A 25,628-nucleotide genomic window follows, 5' to 3' on the forward strand; every position below is an offset into this window, starting at 1 on the left:
AAGCTTTCTTTCATTCAAAGCAATTCCTGGAAAAGCCGACCTGTATTAAGTTTGCCACACAAAGCAATTCCTGGAAAGCCTGATCTGCATGAAGTCTGTTAGGAGTCCAGTGATGCTTACTGCAAAACCTGCGAGCTCAAAGAAGACAAACTGAAACATACTGGTGAAAGTGGGGAAAATATTTTTCAGACTTATTTTACTGAGGCCCTCTCTGCAAAGTAATATCAAATAGATTCGAGTGGTTTCAACTAGGCACAAGTCCAACCCACCTAGCCCGAAACCGCCCCAAGCACAATGCTGAACCCTGCCAACCCCCTACCACACCCCCTGACCACTTCACCCCACCCCATCCCCATCCTCGGCCAAAGGCCAGAATGCACAGCACGCACAAGCTGGTCCTGATCCAAACCAGTCTGCTGGCTAAAAATCTTAACCTCTCTGCTCCTCCTCTCTTTCCACCACTTGCTTTGATATTTAGTTTCGAATGATTTGAAAATGACAAATCTGCTGGATGTGCCAGGACATAGTTGCTTTGTTTTTAAAACCAGCTGATTAAAACTGAATAAAGTGAGTTTTTATCCCAGCCCCCATTAACATCCTCTCTCCGTTTTGGCTTCCTCACACCAGTTCTGATTTCAGAGTCCACAGTAGGCACAGGATCATAAGGGTCTTATGTGTTACAGGAATGTTAACAACATCCAAAAGCTTTTTTTCTCCTCTTTTCTTCCTCAGTATACCTCAAAACAGAGCACTCATCCTCTTACCTACCACCCCAGACAAAGACCCACCCTCCTCCCCACAGACCCCGCCCCTAACGCCAGCCACACCCCCTTCTTCTCTTTCCTTGGCCTGATGCAAAACACATCTCTTTTCAGGTAAAGAACACAGACCTGATGGGTGGTTACTGTAATGGATGGTGCTTGCGTATTGGCTCCAAAAGGCCAAGCTACCTGAGAGACAGAGCAAGTGAGAGAAAGAGGGAAAGAGACAGCAGAGGAAGGCCAGGAATGTGTCTGCGTTGAAAGTGCACAGAGCGATCGATAGCACAGGTCTAAATTGATCGATGACATGGCTGGACGAAGAACGGCTCCGCGGTTCTCCTCTATCAGCGCGGACGGCCTTTGCAACCAAAACATGATTACGACATTACGACGGAGACCACACAGGAAAGCTCACTGAAAATAACCAGAGACGAGCCTTGAAGGGGCTCAAGTGAACAGGACAACTGGAAATGGGAAAGTTGTCCAGGACAGCAGCCGGAAAATATTTGACATTCTATTTGTTTCTATTCTGCTCACTGAAGCGCGAACTGTAACATATGTCAAGCGTGGAAACAACGTTCGGGATTCTGCTCAGCACACACTAGCAAGGAAGGACAAAACTCCCTGGCGGCAATGTTAGTGCCAATGTTGATTTCGAGTCAGCAGGGAAATTAAAGAACAATCTTGTTTGGGAACAGCAGCGCCCCAGTTACCGGATACTCACGCATTTGCTCGCCGTCTAGCTCGACATCATCCGATCGTTCTGCGTCGTCTTCGTCATCGCCGGATGAGATGGCATCTGCAGAGAGCACCGGGAACACTGTAATCGTCGTCTGGCTTTGACTGAGGCTTCACGCCTCTACATTCTTGCACTACTCCTATTGCTACGCCACCAATTATGGAACCACTTGGGAATAGAAGATTTAGCATAATAGCTGCTAGCTACTAAACAGTTATTGCCAGTCGTATTAGCTGTTTTTATTAAAAAGTCATGCATGTTATTTATATTTCACATCTAAAAGATAATCTGGTGAAGAATAAGAGACGATGTTGCTACAGACAATTTCAGAAACACCATGTTGCAACACTGACGAACCGAGCACTGCTAAAGACGGCTAATATGCGCAACAATTCTAGCATTCCCATTGCTAACGTAACCTTATTACTAAACAACTCACACTATACAACACCATATCTGATCAAACATGTCATCAGCAAACATGACCTCATCAAACTCCAAGTGAAAACGTTGGAGCTAAACCCCGATTTTCAAGACAGGCATGTTTCCAATGTCCATAGCAAGTTCAGCGACTTCTCACAAATTCTTAAATCCTAAATGATGTTATGGGAGGCCCTGAAACAGCCAAACGTGGAACAACAACAACAAATCACACTCAACCGAATCCTAAAAAAAATAAAATAAAAAATGATGCCATTTTAACAGCCATTTCCCGAATCAACTGTTGACGAGAATAACGGCCTCTCCACACCGGCATCCGCAGGCCGACGGACGCGCGTCTCACCTGTGACGTTAACGATGAAGCAAAGTGCGTGGCTGCCCTTAGAGCCGGCGGCGCTGCAAGCGTACATGCCCGAGTCCCTGGGCGTGGCATCGCGGATGTGCAGCCACTCCCGTTCTATGAGTGTGCGGTTGTCTGGGCCGAGTGACGAGCCGTCTTTGGTCCAGACGATCGCGGCCGCCTTGGGCAGTGGGCAGCTGAGCTTCAGAAGGTCCCCCGGGTGCACGGAGCACACGGCAGGCTTAGCGCTTTGGCATTTGTTCGGAGGCTCTGCACAGCAGAGAAGGAAGGGCGGAAGGGGCGAGTGAAAGGTAAAGGGTGCAGAGGAAGAGGAGAGAAGAGAAACAAGCGACAGGGTAAGGGAAGGGGGAAAAAACACCACGCCATAATAACCCAACAGAGGCCCTGAAATCAGTTTGGCAAGGGGGGGGGTAGAAGAAACGTTAAGGAAAACCCATCTTTAAAGTAGTTCTTAAAAATCCGTTAACTGCGTTTAGAACCACTAGTCTTTGCTTAGCTTTAAGAGCTGTACCTGCAGAACAGTCCTTTAAGCATGCGGTTACACAAGAAGGGAACGCGTGTGCAATGAGTAGCGCAGCGGCGTGAATGAGGCATTCGCTGGAAAATCAGTTAGTATTTATCCCGCCACGCTGACAAGAGCCCTTCTGGTTTTCATCTTTTGGGCGTCAAGCTTGCGCCCCGGTTTTAAGCACACAATACTGCCTATTAATTTTTCCAATTACATGTATTCCATGTTTGCAGAGTGCAGCCCAAGAGCATGGAATTGCAGAAAATGAAAGTCTGCTAAACTTATATTAATGAGTGTGTTTACATGCACAACAATACCTCAGTTATTTGGCAAGAACCAGGTTATGGCAGTAATTCAACTGAAGTGTCCACATGCACAGCAATTGTGTGATGAAGGACAAGCCCCTGTTTATGTGAGATCAGTGAAAGTCTGGTTTCTTTCCATAAAGGACCTGATGTCAGAACGTCCACATGAGTGTTATTAGTCTCTGTTACTTTGGTTTGTTTGCCTGGTTGTACTTGCAAAAATTGGAAGCTATTTACACACCCAGATTAATTGAAGTATTTATCAGAAATCTAAGCATGTTGATTGGATCAGATTTACTGAAATTAAGACCTAATTAAAGAAATCAGATAAAGTTATTTATATAACACTTCAGTTGGCATAAGACTGGAATATTAGTGTGCATGTACATGCAACATAATAACCATGTAATAAAGACATAAAGCAATGAGCAGACTAGCATTCCAGCATTCAAAGCAGAATCAGAGTACTGCTTTGATGAAATCATGAGTGCACTCGCCGTAAAAGACAAAGCAAGTCACCGGGATGAACACCTCAGAGAAAGTAAGCACAGGCCCTGTCTTCATGGTCACATGTAAGCAGATTTTATCACAACAAGGTTGCCACTTGTTGCCACTGGAACACATTTTGTTTCAAGACGAGCCGAGCCCCGATCAAAGCCCTACTTCATATGTAACACACCTTTCACGCCCACCCACGCTCCCAGATATGCCGGCCTCATTCGACTGAGGTTAGGTCAGTGTTTACGCTAGCACATTTGAGCCGAGCCATTAAAACTGTACCGCTGAAACGTACTGCCTCCTCATCTCCAAAACGCTCAGCATTTACGAGTATGGTCTGGAGAGAAGCTTGAAGTGAAAGCAATCTGTTTGATACTGCACCCACATGGATATCGGCTTTCGGGCCAATTAAAATAGCCAGATGATTAAAAGCAGGGCACAGAAATCTAACCCATTTCAGTGTGTGTCATGCATGTTCTTACACCCTGGGATTTGCTCCTTCACCCAATGATTCAACTCTCGTTAACACAAAATATGGAAAGTGCCCGACTGATTCTTTCGAAGAAAAATACATGAACATAAGAACAAGCTTGTGTCTCAGAGTGTTTTTTTAATCAGTAAAAGAAAGGGACTAAAGACAGACTAAAGGGATTTCCAGAAGAAAAAAAAAACCTTGCAACAATGAAGGCAGCCGTATGGAACAAGCATGGTGGAACTTGTCTGCTGCTTTTTGGCTGAGGCAAGGCGGCTGTAATTAGTGGTGAGGAGGCCCTCCCAAGCTCTCCTGCAGTCCAACACACTTCTCCTGGAGCGCATTCCTGGGCTATTGTGTGCGCGGCAAACCCCTGTGCAGGAAGGGGGAAAGCCAGCCGCATACTAGCACATGAGCCTCAAGGAGGCCGGGAGCGTGCGCAAGGCTTTAAACTTTCCCCACAGGCGCATTGCCCCACACAGGTACAGTTCCTGTATTGTTGCGTTTTGGTTTTTTTTCCTTTTCGACCTCTTCCCCTTCCCTCCACTTTCCTTCATTCCGGAAATAATTAAGTCTTTTTTTTTTTAATTCCCTGTTTACCCTGTGCAGTCTTGGGGCGGTTGACTGATGGGAACCGTATTCAGTGCGTTATGTTCCCGGGGGCCTCCGTTTGATGTACTGTTGGTTAACTGTTATTGACTGTGAGCTTCCTTCTATTGTGCAGATCAAGCCCAATCGGAAGCAATGTGGCGCAGATACATGGGGCCTGTTCTCACCAAAACCTCATTAGAAATCTGACAGAAACAGCTCACGTTAGAGAAGCTCAAGATGGACTTGCAGTGGTTGCCACAATGGAATGCCTCAGACTGCTCCTGTGGTAGACAGCACTATGGTAGCTACTCAGTACAGGTCTCAGTGGTGGACAGGAGATGCCCATACACTTGCAGACACATGCAGCAGCCCAGAGAGGTGTAAAATGCAGAAGAAACAGAAAAGTCAGAAGAGCAGTAAAAAAAAAAGGATGAGCTCTCCAATGGGGTCAAATTATTCCATATAATTTATAATTTATTTTTGGTCAAGTTGTAACTACATGTTAATTGACACCCCCCCCCCCCCCCCAAAAAAAAAAAACCCTTCATGTTTCTCAAGTGTTTTAACTTTCCTTTTGCTGAAACTTGATTTGATTTCTCAGTCCAGCCGCCAACTGAGATCCCAGTAAGAGGCAAAACCTCAGCCACGGTATCTTCAAACATCCACCGTGGCCTGTATCCTCTCCCGCCTTTCAGCTTGGCACATCTGTTCTTCGCCGTCAACACCTCCTCCTAGCTCTCTCACCTCTCACCCCTGACCTGTGACCCCATCACCCCATGACCCCAACCCTCATCTAGGGGGGACCCTCTGCCATCCTCCAAATTCCAGATTCTTCATGGGAACAGCAATAGGCTGTATACATTCACACCCCATGTTGCATTTGGAAGACAGAGAAGACAAAAATAATGGTAGACAAAGAGAATCAGCTGAAATGTGCAGATATCCCTCAGCCTCAGCAGGCAACGCACTGGGCACGGCAGCACATCTCACGTTGGCGCAGTTTGGGGGTGTTTTAGCGCTCAGGCCCATATATGAGAGAGGAACGTGTTCTCTGAAGTGGCCGTTATCAGACAGCATGATGTGTCAACAGCCGCTTGTACTCTCACTTCTTTTCTTATTTGCACCTCAGTGGCCTCAGACAATTCCATTCTCTCCCGAACCGCAACAACCCAATTCTCACATGGACCTCCATCTGCAGGGTGACAGGAAACACATACCAGCGGCACGGGCACAGACCATCTCATCTGTTGCTCCTTCATCCCCCTCCTTCATGTCGTCCTCCAGCAAACCCATTCCCGCATGGCCAATAACTCTTAGGGTAAGCGATGCTGTAGTCTTTATTTTCATGAAACTGCTGCGCTAGCTCATCCTTGTGAGCGTACACACCTATTCACACTCTGGCTCTGTGCAAGCAGTGTGCCCCCCTGCCCCTGTTCCTCTTTCACTCTTTTCAATCTCCTCCTTCCTCGTTTTCTCACCCTTTCTTTTTCCCATAGGCCACTGAAATCGTACGGCTCTAGCACTGCTCCACCCCCATTCTAATCTCCAACGCCTTTCAAATTGTAATTCCTGCTGGCTTTATCGTCATGACAATGCTTGCCCAGCCAAAGGGCACAAATCTCTCAGGGGCGCCCTCGGCAACCGTCAGCCAGACAATAATCTTAGCCCCTCGGAGACCTCTCATTGGCTGAATTTCCCTCCAAAAATGCTTAGAGCCGGATGAACATTGTAAAATTGGCGGAAGTGAGCAGGGAGGCACAAATACGAGCATTAGCTGCCCCAAAATAAACATTACATTTATAGCAAAGCCTTATGTTGTACTTTTGCTCACCCACGACTTACAGCATCTGCTTGTTGTGCCAAGTCAACACATCAAGCTTTTATAGGATCTTATCAGCCAGATGTCCCATAGACGTTCATGGCACACACTTATTTACTGAGAGGCGAGGGACAAGACGGCATCAGGCAGCACAGACAGCACTATAAAAGGACATGGGCAATTAACAGGGCCGCAACCATGGCCACCTGCACCACTGAGCTCCTCGTCCGCCGTATGCTCAGTGTCTCGCTCACATCATAAGGAACAGGGTACGAACAGAAGCTTTACTGCAGTGGAGCAGAGCAATAATCCAGAGCTGTTTGGGATTCAAATGGCCACGGGGCCCTAGAGCTCCCCAGCCCAGCCCCACCACAGGACAGGAATCTGTGCCACACATGGTTCTCTATCCAGACATGACGAAGCAATAAAGCAAAGCATGTTAGATGTAGCCTCAAAAGAGAAATAAAGAAAGTAATTCAAAATTATTCGAAGAACAAAATTGATAAATTAATCTCAAAGTGTATTCAGAATCTATGCATTCATGCAGCTATCCTGCTTTTCTAAAAGATTCATTTTAATTGTGCAATCTCTGTATTTGCTCAACAGCTCATTATTTAAACAAAACTAGCAAAGAAACTGTGAAATTAAAGTTTTTCATTCCAGTATGATGAACAAAGATCTGTGAAATCTGTATCTCATTTTTGACACACTGCTTCATTTAAAAAAAGAAAAAAATAAAGAAAAAGATGATAAATTTAGCTTTTAAAGGTAGAAAAGTCCCCCCCCCCCACGCTGTAGATGCTTCGTTTAAAGCAGGAGCTCCAGACTGAGGATCTGTGGTCTGAAGAGTGTCGTGAACTCCTCGTCACTGTACTGGCATTACAGGTTTTGGGCATTCTCAATTTCAGTGTTTGGGTTCCACAGAGGGGAGGAGCATGAGACAGACCTCCGGGGGTGAAAGGGAGAGGAGAAGGATGGGTGGAAGGAGAAATCGAGGGTGGAAAGTTTAGGGAAACAGGAGGAAAGCCGGTAAAAAGGCACTTGGATCTCAAGCCAAAGTTGTAAACAAAATCAAAGAGTGTTTGTCTTTGTCTCTCATCCCAACTAAATGAACAAACTGCAGAACTACCACAGCTAGTCTAATCAGAATAAATACCAGTGTAGTTCCCGAGACTTTCCAACTCAAGACCAAACTTGACAAGAACCTACAAAGCACACCCACAAACATGAAGATGCAGGACAGTGAGGAAAGGAGACTGAGGAGCTTTTGTCTGGACATTACAGCAACCCACTATATTTGCATTTAAGCCGTTATCATTTCGCCACGCTGCTTTTCTCCTCTCCCACCTCCCAGTGACTAGCCCATGATTCCAATCATACTCTCTATCTTGACCACAAATCTCAATAGAAAAAGATGAGAGTGGGAGACAGCTGGTTCAAAGACTGTTTAATAACGCCCTGTCCCAAAACGTAGTGCAGTGCAATGATTGGCTGAACACAACAGGCGGTCGGACTTGCACAAGGCCCGGATTAAGTGAAACCGATGCCGGTTTCGCCCGGGCCACACCACCTCTACTGTTACGCCCTCAGTGGGAAAACAAAGCAGCAGGGGATCCGACTGCTGCTAGAAAGGCATGCTGATATGCCAACTGTGAGACTTCCCACTCAGAGATACAGAGCATGGCCTTCCCAAAGGGCACTGGGAGCACAGGGATGGTGGTCTCTGTGCCATACCACCATGGGCTAATTACCAGACTGAAAGGACAGCCAGTGTGTCCTTTTCCAAGTAAAATCAACAGATAGTGTGGTCTTTTAAGTCTACCACTCAGACAGTCTCTAAGCTCTAAAATACTTTAGACTGCTATTGGACACACATGGGACGAGATGTGTCCACTGTTGTGTGACCGCTCCACCTTTCAGCAAAACAGCCCAGCCTGTCACCATCACATGACACTTCAGGCTGGCCACTTAATCCTCTGCCTCATAACTAAGCACAATCTACACTCGTATAATTAGAGAGAGGAGTGCAAAGTTTAAAAGTTTGACACTTCAAACCACTTAGTGTCAGGAGATTAAAAACAAACAAACAAACAAAAACCGCAAGATTGCAGAAATTTGCAATCAGTTGCAGGTTTGACTTTGCACAACTTTCCAGTGCAATCATGCTTGCAGTACAAGCCTAGATCCCTTTCAAATGCACAGAACAAGCAGGATAGCTGTTCTTTGGATGAACAGTGATTTTTGTGGATGAACTTTAAGGGCAAAGGGCATTTGATTAAAGAGGCAGTGGAGAGCAGTGGATTCTTAAAGGACAGTTTCAGCCTCTTTTAATTAACACAGTGATTAAAGCCTTACAGTTTGCTAATTTAGTCAGAGGCTACAATGATCTACTGGCCAGCATGTACTGAGGATAATGTACTCTGACAGCAAAATTGAAAAACAACATTACCAATACTATACACACAGGGCAACCATAGCGAAGAAAAACCATAAGTCAGATTAGTTTTATTTTATTTTTTCATTTCTTCTGGGAGAACTGCAACCTTAAAAGCATTCTTTCCAGTTAAGGAGTGGTGGCATTTTAAAAGGCCATAGGATGAGGATACAGACAAACCACATCCCCATTTTGAGTACATCAAGAAAAAAGGACAAGACGAAAGGGCTAGAATTGTCACGTTTCAATTTATCTGCCATTTGAACATGAGTGAGGTTTATTTTCTTCCCAAACAAAATAAAGCTTGGGTGGTGAGTGCATGCCAGCTAGCATGTGTGTGTGGTCCACAACACTAGACTCAGAATGAAAGAAAGGGAGAAAATTAGAGAAGGGAACAAAAAAACATCACAAGTAGAGCCAGCAGAAAAAAAGAGGTAAAAACCGTTCCAAACACAACACAACTTTTGCTACGTGGAGAGTCACAAAATTGAAGACTAGTAACAAAAAAAGTCAGACATCAAAAATAAAACCACTTCTCAGCTGCTTTAAGGGTTGACAAAAGTGCTATGTGAGGCTTGATATTATGCAGCAATGTTTCACAAGCTCATAGAACACTTCAGATTCACTGTATCACCCCAAAGCCTCCATCTCTGATCTTCTCAGGCTGACCCAAGAGGACCAGTTTATGTTCCAGCAAAATAAAATCATACCATGCATGAAAAGTTCAAGAGTAAAAACCTGCCATAATCAATATTGTCTGCAAATGAAGCATTCTGCCTCTGTCTCAAGCCTCTGGTAAGCACAGCCTCCCTCTACCTCAGTCCATCTTTCTTCAACACGTCCCAAAATAAAAACAGAACTGCTCTACTACTAGGAGCTTTTGAACAGGAGACAAGAGCAGATCTGAAGAGGGAGTCTACAGAAAACCGGTTTCTCTCCTCATCACCAGAGCATACATATTCAACCCCCACAAGATCGAACAGTGGAGCTTGTGAAGTCTTCTCATGGATTTCAACCCTCTACTCTCCCACTCCTACGCCTGCATACTCTCCTCTGTAAGAGTTAAAGAAAAAGTCTCTCTCACGGACCTCTGGACAATCCCGCCACCCGTCTGGCCATTCCCTCCCGGATACCCACCTTCAGGAAGTGCTGCCTCCTCCACTCCACCAGTCACGATGGGCGGCCGAGCCACGGATGCCGTCACTAGTGACAACAGCAGGAGCAATCCCGCAAGCCGTGCCCAGACGGACATCCCGTCAGCGGCCAGTGTGCCTCCCCATCCCCCCTTCCTCGACCTCCCCCTGGACACTGATCCCATCTGAGGGTCTCCACCCAACCATGAACTGCAGGCTGTCCCGACCCGTCACTCACTGGAATTCCCTCCAATCACCTAGGGCAGAGGAGAACAGGGGGCTGGGTCAAAGAAGTGCGAGAGGAGAGAGAATAAGCAGTCAGCAGGATAAAAATCACAGCAAGAGTCACAAAAAAGTCACAGCACAGAGAAAGGGAATATAAGAAAACGAGGCAAAAAAGAATAATATGAGAACATACTCTACGTTGTTCATTTGTGTTCAGCACAGTTAAGCTATAGTGTTAGACACACAATAAAATATAAATCTAGCCAGCTGATTTACAGCAGTGCTGACCAATTTAAGGTTACCTGTCAACAGCTGATAAATCTTTCTTATTCATATGATACTATTAACAAGTGGAGATACATGTGTGAGTAACATAGAGGTTACAAATCCATGTCCCAAAATGCTGTCGAACAAGCTTTACCACTCAGACATACCAAAGCACTGATAATATAGCTAGAGCACTACCTCTCTAATGTTTTACATCTATACACCCACAGTTGTATAAAAAACACTAGGCGTGGATCAGCAGGGGTTTTTTTTATGAACAGCTAGATTGCTTATAAAAAGGATCTGCAGCAACGCTTACAGCAAATTTCAAATCTAAGAGCCAAGTTTTGATTATCACTAGAATTAATAAAAATACTTCTAGTAATAAAATGAATTAAAATTCTACGTAATGCTACGTAAAGGCATTTTTATTTAATATGTCATGTCTGTGCGACTAAATATGATCTAGTATGGCAACAAAGTCAAATTCGAACGCAAATGCGCAAGAGGTAGGCAGAACTTTGACGTTTTCAATGCCGTAACCACTCTGAGACTTTAATACCGTTTTGTACGTTCAGAGATGACACGCACGTCTCTCTCGTAGACGTACATCTGTCGCTAAACTCTGCTTGGATACATCTCCGGAGATTCGGAGACATTTGGATAAACCTCAGGAGATTTCACGCGATATTATAGTCCTCCGTACGTGTCTAAGCTCGCGCGCTTCCAAGAGCTCGCACGAGCCCAGCTGGGCGGCATCGATTAGATTATTCTCATTATTCATGGGGTTGGGAAAGGTGTCAACTGGATGCATTACGTTTTAAACACAATTATAAGGGGTTACAGATGACCCCATACCACAGGTAAACAGGGGCAGTTTATCTAGAATCCCCTGCCTCCCACCTTACTTATCTAGCCGGAGAGGCAGTCAACCAGAATTTGGTCATTTTGTGAATTACAGTTCAACAAACTCTGACAGCCAAGAGCCTGCTCAAAATAGATTTAAAGCGCACACTAGTTTTTTATCCTTTGTAAAAGCAATGCAATACTAATGTAACTTACTCCTGTCAGAATAATAAATAACACATTAACTGTTGTTGCCCACTTCCATCTACTCTATATTTGGGTACAAATTTGAAAAGAAATGAGTTTTAACGTTTTTACAACTTTATAACGCTGCAAGATAAAACACTCAAACTATTCTCTGCGCTATACTGATTTCTGCATACAAAACTAAAACGATCCACATGCGTTGACGTGAGCTAGCTAATCATCACCATCCTTTTCAGATTCAAATTACTTTGCATTTTCACAATGAAAACACACTAAATGCCCTCAGAGATTTACGATCGTGTTTCAATGCAAAGAATCCATTTAGCCGCAGTACTGGTAATCTCTTTAAGGTGGTAAATATTAATCGGTCACCCTAACTGGGTTGCTAAATATTCAGGCTTATCTAAACCCAGAAGCTATGAAGGGACGTGTTTAACGCTGGTTTCATTACTGAAAACTGTTAAGACTACCATTAAAGTCTAGAACTTAGATGCAACTGTTTTTTTTTTTATTATTATTATTATTTTTTTTGTATTAACGTGATTATCCCAGTGAGCATGCTCACAATTACAACATTAACCGCACAGTGTTGTCCAGTGGCTTTGGCAATATATCAAAATCCAGTAATGTTTTCTTGCATGGTCAAATAATTCGTTATCTATGCTACATAAACTAACTACAAAAGAACCTAAAATAACAATAGCAATCTGGACCGGAGTGCGCCTTTAAAATGCATTAAATGCCTTAGCTAACTATTGTAAATTATTTTGGCTAGTCTATTTAAACATGTTTAAATTGCTTCTCATTGTAAACTAAACGTCAATAGATCTAATGTACTATTTGTGAACATTGCATTGCCTAAGTTTATCCCGCAAAACAGTACTTACCACGATGGACCGAAGTACCGAAGTTCTAAATCCGCATAAACTGAGGACTCAGGCGCGTGCATGAGCTGAACTGCCAGCGGAATGCGTAGTTATTCCCGACGGGTCAATTTCAACCCGTTGCAAATAAAATGCAAAGTTGCGATTCTTCACTATTCCACAATACACGCAACACAAAGACAGAATCACAGCAAAACTGTCGCGGATCCTTTTTCAGGGAGCATAGTTTTAAGAGTGGAATACTGATAAAATCCCGCAGTGTTTTGTAAATCCGTTCAAAGCGTTTTGAAAAACTTGCGTCCCCGAAACTTTTGTCGTCCCCACCAAGTTGTTACTGGCTCACAGCAGCCTTCAAAATCTCCGACTGTCCGGCTGCTCGTCCTTCTTCTAAAATAAAAATAGATTAAGTATTCTAACAACTACTGAATGTGTGCTTCGGACGTGACGACATCTCGTGGATACATAGCTAGATTTATCCATTGAAATCGAGCGCTCCTCACATCTGAAAGTCTCCGAGGATCCTGGTTCTATTCTCAGACGCTTTGTCAGGTTTACGGATTTTTTTTTCTTCGTCTACTTCTTACGTTCCCACTCTCTCTCTCCCTCCAACCTTCTCAAGAAATGTCACTCCCCCCTGAAATCCGAGCTGTTTCCTGACTATAGTTTTTGACTCCTCCGCCAATCAAAAATCTCAGAGAGCAAGCTCCCTTCTAGGACTGCACACAGGCAACCAATTCGATCCAAATGCAGCACGCAGTGGTGATAGTGTAGTAGAACGCCTTCAAACTTTGCCCGATACGGGGGTCCCCCTCCCCCGATACCGCTCCAGACTCACGTTAGCGCTATTTGCAATATCGCCTCCTAGTGGTAAAACTTGAATAAGTGAAAAATCGCAATCAGCAAGATTCATCCCGCTGTCGGTTACAGTACGTATTGAATTGAACTTAAAAACGGCCATTTGGTTCGTCATATTTTCATATTTTGATTATAACTGATCTTCATTCAAATTTGGAGAATGAACCGTGAATTTTGATTTCATAATCAATTACCTTCTTACTCCGCAACATTAATGTAGTAACATAAATAGTCTTGTGGTATTCTTTTTTCTTTTATATATGCTGTGCAGTGTAGCCTTGTGATTGTCCTCGTGCAGCTCGCGCTTGTGGTCTTATCTCTAAGCGGTTTCACGGGGAGGGGGTGTTGCTTAATCAATGACCCCTAAACGTCAGAGACTGAGGGGCCCCCACGCTGTGCTCAACTCTCTCTATTTCTCTCCAAGCTGTCTCTTCCATTGGATAGGGTCTTTTCAAGGGCCACTCCCCCCTCTCTAAAAAAGTAGTGTGAGAGGAGGAAGGTTATTTTCGCCTCTTGTTTTTCTCTCCCCCTCTAAGAAAGACTGCATGCTCTCCTCCTTTTTTTCCTGCAGAATAAAACCTTCCTCTTTCACGCAGAATAAACCAGCTAATAAGGCTGTTAGAGAGGCTACTGCATCAATTGAGCCATCTAGCTCTGTTTTCTTTCTCTCTGCGTCTCTCTCACTCTCTCTCACTCATTCACTTTCAATCATTCTCATTTTTACCCTCCATTTTCTCACCCTTTTTTTTTTTCAGTAAAGCCATCACACACGGCTCCAGAGAAGGTGACAGCTCGGGGTGATGTGGGGGTGAGGAGGGCTTGTGTTGGTGATGGTGGTGGCAGCAGCGTTGGTGGTGGTGTGGTGTTAGAAGAGGAGAGCTACAGGTTTTGGGGGTGTGCATTGTGGGCCCTTCAGGTACATCCCCATTGGCTGTCCAAGACTGATTTACGCTGGGCTCATGCTGATCTTCCCAGCCTTGACCACAGCAGAAGCCCTGCAGGGGAGCCAAAAAGCCCAGCAGCGAGGAGCAGAGAGACGGGTCACGCCTCCATCAGCAGACCACTGTCTTCCTCACCTTCCACCTGCTCTTCTCCCTCCATGGCTCCTCAGCCTAAGATATAGTTGAAATGTAAGACATTTTCACAAATACAATGTGCAATATATCAGTAAAGTGCAAATGTAAGCCATCCAACTAAGCAGTTTTTTAACATTTGTGTTTTTGTTTTGAGAGAATTTTAATGGCTCTTCTTAACTTTTCATATCAGTTGTCTTTGTACAAATTTGTAACTGTCAAACCATCTGGCCATGCAGAAAACAATTTGTCTTTGGTAATTTTATAAACAAAACTTTATAAATCTATAAAAATGAAGAAACATTTAAATTCAGTTCATGGGATGTTGAAATGTACAATACCTGTACCATTCTCTTCAAATATTTCTTACAGCATATTGTATTAAAATACCCAGTACAGGCTTAATTTTTTTAAAAGTAAATTACAAGTGTGATTTTACAGACCATTCTTGACCAACATTTTCCAGTGGAAAGACCACTGGCAGATCTGGGCTAATAAACCGGAGAATTAGCATAGCTGAATAATAAGGGCGTAAAACTAAGTTTAATGGTGATTATGAGCCCATTTTGCCACTGAGTTAATCTTTGGTTATTAGTGTGAACTCATCATCGAGGGAGTTGGTCCCTCACTCCTGCTGATCTAGATGACAGTGGCACAAGACCGGGCCACATTTGTCCATTTGTTTGGACAGCTTCACTTTAAAGACAAAATCTCTCAAAATGCCTGCCGAGAAAGACCCGTTTCCTTCAGAGAAGGGTGAGAAAAACATTTTGGAGGGAATTCCCACTCACTATCCACAAACCGGAATTTAGGAAAAGAGTTTTCCCCTTTGCGTACTAAGGCAAGTCATGTGTGTGAATGGCAGACCAAACTGAGGAACTTGTGGTTAAATGGATTCCCCACTCATGGATTTGCCCTCTTTGGAAAAGTGGTAATTCCCAGTAGTACAATTTCTTTGGTGGCATTAGCAGTTGTGGTAGTGGCCTTACCCTGCCATCATTCAAGCATTATATGGAGCTACTCTTTACTGCTATAGAAAATAGACAATTGGCAGGAAAATCCAACCTTTTAGAGGGTTTTTATCACTAAGTGATCTTAGAGTATGCTTTTAGGATTTACAATTAATCTGACCTTTGCACACAGGGCAGCAGTAAATGCTAAGGTAGACAAATTTTATGGAAGATCAGAAAAATTATCATTTTTACTTAAGTTTAGTGATTCATCAGCTTGGGAGTTTTTCAAAGAGTATGTTCAGGCAGCATTACGAACTGATCACTTATCACTAACAAATGAAAAAGTGTTTTTAAAAGGTATATTTAAACTTACAGACTGGGATTTTAATACCACCAACAAAGATATTTGCAGCTACAACTTTATGCATGTGTGCGCACACACACACACACACACACACACACACACACACACACACACACACACACACACACACACACACACACACACACACACACACTTATCCTTGTGCATTTGGCCTATCCTTGGTCAGGTTCATCTTCATACAAACAATAAACCAAATACTGGAAATTCACAGTGATTGGTGTTACTGCATGATGCTTACAATGTGGCTTCCATAAAGTCTTGTATTTGTATGTTTCTATGTCGGCATTACTGCAGTGATTTGACTGTTGCAGTATTAAAGCATGCATTTTATCATCAACAGACCCATAAGGGCATTCTCTTGTAGGCCTTTCTATCCCTCAGATTTCCTAAAAGTCCTGAGGGATTCTTGTCTTGTAATGAATTTTTGTCAGGTTATAATTAAACCATTAGAACTAAATGAGTCACATCCTGTGATGCCTGTAAAACAAATGTGCAGCGGTATGTGTGTATGTTCATGTGTGGGTGTAGAACATACACCCCTGGCTCTAATATGAACAATAAACCTAGGGGTGTGATTACTATTTATTGGGAGGCAGAAGGGGGGGAGGGGGTATGGCGAGAGGCTACCACAAGCATTCAACCATTCTCTATAGACCCAGGGGATCACATATTGGTGCATTTTAACTTGGCAAAGGTAACTTGCAATGTTAGAGATAAGTGGATAAGTCGGCTAAAGGATTTAGGACATGACACTGTAAAATGGGAAATATGTTGCATACTGATGAAAGGGTAGGCTGAAATATCTGTTCTTTTAAATCTCCCCTGTAGTTATAAAAAAGAAATAAAAGGAAAAGAAGCGAATTAATCTGTGAAGCTTCTTGGTTTGGATCCACTTTGTCATTCAGCACATCATCCTTATCATCTGACATCAGCAGGTGTCAGATGAATGTTGCATGAAACATGGCAGACATGCAGTTACTCCAGTGTGCCAGCAAAAGGAACCCAGAGCTACTGGATATTCGGCAGAAGACGAGTGACTCTGGGCGGCTGGTCACCGTGACGTAAATGAGCCATAAACGTCAGTATGCAGTGACTTATTTGACAGATCAGTTCCTTGCTCCACCTGTCAATCACCAGTGTCATTAGCACTCCCCAGCCTTACTGCAACACATCTCAATCACCGAGGCCACTCCCTGAACACCTTGCACCCTGACCCTGGGGGTGGAGGGTTAGACAGCCACATTCCCAGAATGGTTTGGCCAGTGGACTCAGGAGTGCTTGAAATAACTTCCATGCCTGCCACTAGGCTTTTCCTTATGTCTGTATGAGGATGCAATGCAATAGAGGTGTTCAGCTCCTACCTTGTTCTTTGAAAAAAAAAGATGACAAGAAACAGCGACATTTTGGTGTCCATTAAATTCTGAGACACCATATCTTTGTTTATGTATTTTTTTGTTTAAATTCTGCTGATTGGCAGAATGCGCTAATCAATATCAGATATTATCAAATAACCCAAGAGTTTAGAGTGAATTTAGAGTGCCTAATTGTCTTGTTGCTATAATAACATGGGTGCACCTTTAATAATGTGCAGACATAGATACAGTAGAGTCCCTCCTAGAAGATGCACAGTGAGAGTATATCTTATTCTGTACATATTAAAAGATGAAACCAGCAAGCTGCATATATAACTCTAGGACAGCTATTTCTTCTGCGTGTTTTGAATACATTTTTTTTGAGAAATAAAGGAACAGAAATAATATAACAGCATGTGCTTCCTATGCAAACGCAGAGAGCTGTCAGTGAACAGTGTTCTTTGGTGGTGCTGTAATAATGTGCTTGTTTCTTAGTTTCTTGCACTCATAGAACCATTTTGTCAGAGCTTTGTCACCACTATTTAGATTCCTTGGTGTGGAATTGGGAAATGCTGATATAGGCAAGGCTCTTCTGAGCATGATTAAAAACATGCATTGTCATTAGTCTAGTTATAAGTATAGATGGATGCAAGAGGTTTTCTTTAACTTGCCCCCTTCCTATAAACTGCATCATGGATCCTCTGGGATCTTACCATGTTAATATTTACAAGATGCTACCAGAAGCATAGTCCCCTTCCATATTTTGTACTGTTAGGCATTACAAACTCTTCTGAAGCAAACATTTTATCTTTACCATTAGGAAAAAAAATATACCAATGCTTGTATATCCATTGGAAAACTATGGAATTACTGCAGGTGATAACACCAGAATGCTAGTGCCTGGATTAAGCAAGTGGTCTGTTGAATGTGTTGTCATTAGAAGAGATTAAGCATTAGTGCTGACAATGATGGACTTATGGCTCTGATCTGTCTGGGGATGCAGGAAGCAGAGTTAAACATTTGCAGTAACTCTTTCACAAACACATTTCTAAACAAACTTCAAAATAGCCTATCCACTACCCTATACTCTGAAGCTGGATAATCAATGCAGACAATTTATGATGTTTATGTTTCTGTTTCCACTTCTGGGAAGACAGAGTTTTGTAAAAAGGAAGCTCCAGTGCAGAAACAGATCTTAGCTCCCATGTCATGTTCATGCCACCAGCCAACTACACCAACACACAAGCATTCCTACCCCATAATATGTGGAGCACCTCATCCACAAGTCCAAGACATCTATGTTCTAATCAGCCCCTCACAAGCCTTTCTGATGCTAATGAACATCCATCCTCTTTCTGACCATCCACCCTCTTAGAACCGGCTTTGTTAATTTTTTTGTATTACCTCTGGGCTTTTCATGTCTATGACATGCAGAGCCTGTGAGCAGAGCCTAGCTAAAGAGAGAGAGAGATGGGTGAAGCTGTTGTTATCATTGTCTAAGATAGCGCTTTTGCATTTTGTACTTCTAGGCATTAGCATTGATGACTGTATTTCTACAGTATTCTAGTTCATTGGTATATTGGACTCTAACCTACTCTACTGGCTAGGATGTATTCTATGAGTAAATGACAAAGCATTTTTGTAAGCCACTCTGGATAAGAGCGTCTGCTAAATGTAAATGTAAATGCAAATGAGTCAGAGCGGGTCAGAGGGCAGGGACTGTCTGCCAGGTGTCCCACAGCATCGTGGCATGAGAAGAGTGGTCAGCGCATTGATATCTCTTGGATTCACATCAGTTTGTGGAACACTTACTTGACAGCATAATATATCTTAGCACTGCGATAACAAAGCTGGGTTTTTATGTTTCATTTCAGTTAGAGGATGGAGATAAATTGCTTGACAGAGACTGTAAAGTGTCAAAATGTTAAATGTGCTCCATATGGTGCAGAAATAGCATTAGAAGTACAGTTTCTACCTGAGTTAAAATAGAAATAATTTGCTTACTGCTCTGTTAGAAGCTCAGCAACATTCCTCTCGTGTTATTAAACATAAATAAATGTATACATTGTAGATAACAGTCAAGACATGTAATGTTTACAAGAATTTGAGCATGAATTTTCATTATACAAATTTTTTGGACTGCTACATGTCAATTTGCCTCTCATAAACCCCACCCCCAAAAACTAAATCGCTGGAAGCTTCTTCTTACCTAATCACTCAGTTTTTAAATATGCACAGTTTATTTGCACATTTAAACCTAAAATATTTGTACTTATGTTTTATTCTATGGCATTTGTAAGACTTGTACTTTAAAAAAAGAAGAAGAAGAAGTCAAGTACAGTTCTTTCTCTTTATTAGTCTCGATTAAATATTCCTTTGTAGACAAAATCCTGTAAGACTCTTGATCAGGTCCAGGATGATGAGAAAGTGATTTATGAGAAAGGGTATTAAAGACCACAACAACCATTCCCCAAACTTCCCCCTAAAGAGCTCTATTTATTTATTGGACTAAATAAATATTCCATGGAAACATCCATGTATCTGCCATTATTAATCTGGCAAGGGTTCCAGAGTGTGACACAGACTAATGACACTCTTCAGATATTATGCCAATTAAAAGGGGAGATTTATTGCTGTATAATACTCCAGTAACTCCATGTCCTTATGTCACTAGGTGGCAAATAACAAGCTTTTTCTTTTTTTAGTTCATTATTTTATCCAGATATGAGAACATGGTCTGCTGTGAATGAAGTCTAGAGAGATCAGCTGCCATGGCTACACCTACCACCCCCCAATGTCCTTTCCTGTAGCCCACCACACCTCCACCCTAGCCAACTACTTCTCCGTTGCCCTTTATGGGCGTTCTCTTGCGTGTTGTGTCTCGGACACATGCACACCTCAGGACAAGACTAGGCCCTCTAGAAAGTTGGACTAGACATTAATTGCTTATTTTTTCATTTTGAATTAATTTTTCTCTTAAAATTGTTATTATTGTGGTGACCATTGTCAGCCAGAGGAGGATGGGTTCCTTCTTGGTTCCTCTCAAGGTTTCTTCCTCATGCTCTAGGGAGTTTTTCCTTGCCACTATTGCCCTTGGTTTGCTCCCTGGGAGCTTGGGCTTGGACATCTGGTGTAACAAGCGCTATATAAATAAATTTAGATTTGATTAGCATATTTCACCTGTATAGTGCTAAATGGGAATGTAACAGCTTTAATTCATCATTTGAGATGTTAGCTTTTCGGAGTGAATATGTCAGGAGTACAGAGGCATACGTAAGCATTTGTACTCTAGAGAATAAAAGCAACAAAAGTTTTTAAAGTTGAAAGATTTATACAATAGAATGCACTACACTGAATTCAATTAAGTACTAAAAGACACCCTACGGCACTGTATTGTTAAATCTAGCTACCACAAGCAGCGGTCCACTTCATGTAACGCAGAGTCTACACGACCACGAGGGATTTCTGCCGTTTGCTCTGCGCAGTCTCTGGCAACCCGCCTTCGCTGTCGCTAACAAAAGCCGCTTGTGAGCAGGTCGGGTCGGAGCAGGCTGTCACGTCGCGGCATGCACTGGCGAAGAAAGGGAGCTTGACAGATTTATACTGTAGTCTGCCCCTGTGCTCCACGCTCAGTCTGCTAATTACCTGGTTGCGCAACGGTGAATGGTGACAAGCATTTTTTTTCTTCCTAACCTCTCCCCTCTCCCCGTTCCTTTAAGCCTCCCTTACCGGAAGGGTTCTCGTGGCTCCGTTTTCAGCGCGTTTAGACTTCTGCCGACGAGTCACCACTGCGGTGTTTCTGCAAGTGCCCCGAGCATCTGTAGAGATGCGTACGTATAAGGGTCCACGCAGGCTATATTTAAGGGTTGCAGAAAGCCTAAAACAACGTATTGTCACCCTGACGGTCCGTTGTTTTAGAGCGTAAGAGAGTGATTCATGTATGACATTCATATATGACATTTTGTATTCCTTTCACTTGTTTCCTTTTAGGGATTGAGTATACCATAAAGACTAATACAGACACACTACAGATTGTTGTCTTATACTGTATGTATATTATTCTTTTAAGAATTAGGCTGTGATTGAGTCAATGAGCCATTGAGTCATTCAGTCTCGCTGCCCTCACAATGAACATGAAATTATCTGAAATAGTCTAAAAGTAAATAGTTTGTTTCTTGTATCAAAAAAAAAACAAAACAACAACAACAACACAAGACAGTTTGCTAAAGGACAAACGAGTGCAGAATGCTGTGTAGAATGTTACCACATTTTAAAATATTACACCACTACAATGTTATAAATTCTCACCATAATGTGGGAATTTCTCAACAAAAGGTGAGACTTAAAAACAGTTGGTTTGGAATGGATCATTAGGTTCATACAAATGAATCATAGTATGTCTCTATGTATTACTTTATAATTTATGAGCAGTAAAGCTATTACATGTGTAAAAAGATCCTGAGGTAAACTAGATAATCAAGTGGGTGCACACACCCACACATTCACTCGTGCACACACACACACACACACACACACACACACACATAAAAAAAAAAAACCTCCCCTGTCATCCTACCCAGCATGAGGTGTCACTTCTACAACGTGCCAAAGTAATTTACTGCGACATCACACAGCTGGCCACACCATGACCATAGCATGATGTGGTAAGAGGGGAGAGAGAGAGAGAGAGCGCATGCTGGGTTAGAAGGAGTCACTGCTATGAATATGGTATATCCATGCAGTCTTCATGCGTGTCCGTCGTTCATATTTTCTTTGTTTTATCGTTCCCACTCTAACTGTTCCTCTGGCGGAGTTTCACCTTGTAAATTCTCTGGCAAAGCTGGAGTGACCTGCCATGGCAGTTAAGACCATATTTTCCCTTATGATTCTGACAATATGAAACAGATAGAAAAGGTTGAGAATGGAGGCGTGCAGCTTCTAGCCAGGAGAGGATGAGGATGAGGAAAGATGCCTCTTGCAACCATGTAAGGAGATCAAAGGACAGAACGGTCATGTGCACTATTTTCTCACTGAATAGACCTTCTGCTGTTTGAGAAGACCCCGGGCCCTGGCCCCTACAGCCCCTACAGTCCCTGTTTCAAATGGAGAGACCAAACTGTGGTTGTGGGAGCCACAGCATGATTCTGCACCATCTGCAAATAAGATGAATAAGTTTGTTTGTTTTACATTAGGCCCAAGACCTAAACCAATAAAAGCATCTGCATTTTCCCACCTCAGCAAGTGTGAAGCGGGGGGGGGGGGGGGAGTTCATGCTCCAGTGTCTTCACTTCACATATGGATGCTTGGGAACTATGTTAGCACTCTCAAAACAAAGCAAACTAAACCAAAGTAAAACACATTTTGTCAAATACACTAAATATGCAAACAAATAGCAATGTGACATTAATTAACTGGCAGCAAACATAGTACATTTATTACAACTCTTTAATGTGATAATGCTCCAAATACTTGGCTTGTTTTTATTGACAATCCTCTATGCACAGTACCAGGCCCCAAAGAGGATGTCAATAAACCCAGAAGACTGCAGAGAGCTCTGTAAGAAATATCGCACTACTTACAGGAGTGTTGACCACTGACTCTCTGACCGAGACCAGCAAGACTACAAGACTCTTTTTGGGGAGTCAGACCCTTAATCCACACTCTACTCAGCTCATGATCCTGTGACATTCCAGCCTTCCTGACTTATTAGCACTCTGTCCCATTGAGAGCTCACTCAAACATTCTGTCACCAAGGTCTAACAGAGGTTGCTGGATTTTACTGGTTACTTCTTCACTTTGCACCTACATACTAGTTTAGAATGTTACTATGGCTCAAACACAAATATCGTCTTAAAACATAAAATTGACAGAGACAAATGAAGTTGATGATACCTGTAATGAAAAAAAACAACAGCCGCAAAACATTCTGCTGGAACATAGCTATGTTGGGTGTGAGTTTTATAAAATGCTAATAAGAAGCATATAACCTGTCTATGACATTATTATTTATTTTATTTAGGAAAGCAAATCCCAATGTTTGTGTGTGTGTGTGTGTATATATATATATATATATATAAAATGTTGGGGCAGGGGGGGTTCCCATCTGTGTGCTAGCTGGGCTGGTCACTGGATAAAGTCTCCCTGCAGTGAAGGGGTCTGTTAGGCTTTTTGTGCCATGTGTCCTGTCTGAAGGAGGGCCGGGTTCCTGGCGAGACCACCAAGCCGTGACTGACCAGACTGTCACCCCTGGTCTGCTTCACAGACCCCTAATCTAATGTAGAAAACCAAAACATGAACATAAATGACAAAAAAAAACTGATCTATTCTGTAATCATCCATTTACCTGTAGAGATTCTGGTGCAAAATAGCTGTGATTGCCTATAAATAATTCTTGGTGGTACAATGGGTTGCAGACCAATAAACAGGAGCTTCTTTTCAATTTTCAGAGCAAAAAGGAGCTTAAAGTGAAGTAAAACACATTCTCCTGCAAAAGCATTTAACATGAGAATGTACTTAAGAGGACATTTATAATTCATAGTTAGCCAAAGCTTGAGTGTTTTTAAATACTGTTACATAGCCACGACTCAATAAAGTAATAAATAATATGATAAATGCTAGGCAAAATGTTCTTCCATAAAATCTTCCATACTATGGAACTATGTATAACTAGGTAACTGTTATTATCAGTTTATTATTTTTAACATCCAACTTCCACCCTGGTTACATAACTGAGAAACACATTTAGCAGTACAGTCCAAGTACTCTCATTAGAAATATATTAATGGGATCAGCAAAGAAAATTCAAGTGACCCTCAAAATCAGGATAAAAGCAGCTAACATTGATATCAGTGGAAACTAATAAGAACCAGTTAGCAAGATCATATTGTGCGTGCGTGTGTGTGTGTGTGTGTGTGTGTGTGTGTGTGTGTGTATATATATATATATATATATATATATATATATATATATATATAATTAGCAACATTAGCATACTTCTGGATGAGGTATTACTTTAATCTCTGCTAAACTCCTGCTAGCATGAGGAAATGAGTTAGAAGTTCTATGTGAAGGGGGTTTGTGGGGAGTTAAGACAGGTTGGATTAGAAGTGGCAGGCTGCGTGTGCATACAATAAGCTAAAGATCTGGGAGTGAAGGGATAAAGCACCTAGCCAGTTTCTCCAAATTTCCCAGCTTCATCAGAGCTAGGGAGAGCGAGTCCGAGAATCATCAGTGTAACTCAAAAAAGGAGAGGTGGCAGCAATGGTTAAACCTCCACAACCATCCAAAGTCAAGCTGTTCCATTGATCCATAAAGCCAGTGCAAAAGAACTGCAAATAGTGACAAGAAATGGAGCTCAAGAGATTATCAGGAATTCCGTAAAGTATTTTCCATCATCCCATACATGAGCTAAAATGTCGGGAGAATCAGATGTAGGGAAAAGGTCTGGACATCGATATGAGGGAGCCTGAAGTCTGATAAGATGCTGCAAGCTAAAAAGCTTTTTTATCATGAACAGCAGGGATTCTCCGCTTGCTGAGATAAACCCTGTCCTGTGGAGCCAGCAGGACCCATTCATCTGCCCTGAACTTTCAACATTTCCCCATAGGTTTACATTTTTCTTGCTTGGGTATGCACTGTGCAGTTTCAAACCCACTTCCCCACACTTAATACAACAATAAATAATGTACAATAACTCAATATACAATAACTCACAAGACCCCCATAAAAATACACAACAAAAACATTTCTTGCAGGCCTACTGCATCCTGTTCTGTGTCCACTCCATTACATGCTGCCACGCATATCTGACCCTGAGGCCAGATACTCATAATGGCAGGCTGGATTAGAGACACCAGGGTCCCAGGCTCATCATGGTGTGAATAGAGGCTCCGACAGTCTCCGGCTCACTGCGTTGCGCCGTCTGCCCGCTTAATCTGCTAATGTATGCCTAGGGTCAGGAGGTCCCCTCACGAGTCAATGGCGGGGATTTGCACAGCTTTCTCCTGGAATGCGCCCCATCCACACTCTTCTCCGCAACCCAGGAAAAACAACCACCTCTGTTAGCCACGCCATCCAATTTTCCACAGAATTTCACCACTAACAAGAGAATAAAACAGAGGCATGCAGCTGCCCCCAACCCTGCATCAAGCTTTTATTTGAGTGGCCTTTTAACTCTTCTATGCCCAGATGCCAAGACCAATCATACACACACACACACACACACACACACACACACACACACACACACACACGTGAGCATATTAATATATTAATACATTAGGTGAATAATGTCAACTTATAATTTATCAACTGTGGTAAAGGTAGGATTTGAGTGTCTGAACGAACTTAAAAGATCATCATAATTCAAATGCAAATTAGAGTTCCAACATGTTTGTCACAGTATCTGTTGGTCTGCAAATAATTTTGCAAAGTTGACCACTCTTGGCTTTTTGAAAATTTTGAAATTGCTATGAAAGTGTTACAAATGTTACAAGCATGAAAAGCCAGTACCAATGCTA

At 42.6% G+C, this 25,628-nt stretch overlaps 1 protein-coding gene across 5 annotated transcripts in view; it reads right to left on the reverse strand.

Moving 5' to 3' along the window:
• The window catches only part of fgfr2 (fibroblast growth factor receptor 2), a 36,877-nt gene extending 23,316 nt beyond the window's left edge, over positions 1–13,561 (reverse strand). For 3 of the 5 annotated variants that reach the window (XM_027027060.2, XM_027027051.2, XM_027027027.2), the window contains exons 1-4: positions 12,495–13,560; positions 10,067–10,319; positions 2,285–2,551; positions 1,486–1,560 (exon numbers count right to left, since the gene is read on the reverse strand). In XM_027027060.2, coding sequence (XP_026882861.1) covers positions 1,486–1,560; positions 2,285–2,551; positions 10,067–10,247 — 523 coding nt within the window. In that variant the 5' untranslated portion in view covers positions 10,248–10,319; positions 12,495–13,560. Of the gene's footprint in view, positions 1–1,485; positions 1,561–2,284; positions 2,552–10,066; positions 10,343–12,494 lie in introns of all 5 variants that reach the window. The other 2 variants (XM_027027043.2, XM_027027035.2) reach the window with 2 other exon arrangements.
• Positions 13,562–25,628: the final 12,067 nt, after the last annotated feature.

Source organism: Electrophorus electricus, chromosome 11 (assembly GCF_013358815.1).
Source record: "Electrophorus electricus isolate fEleEle1 chromosome 11, fEleEle1.pri, whole genome shotgun sequence".
Taxonomy (NCBI): Eukaryota; Metazoa; Chordata; class Actinopteri; order Gymnotiformes; family Gymnotidae; genus Electrophorus; species Electrophorus electricus.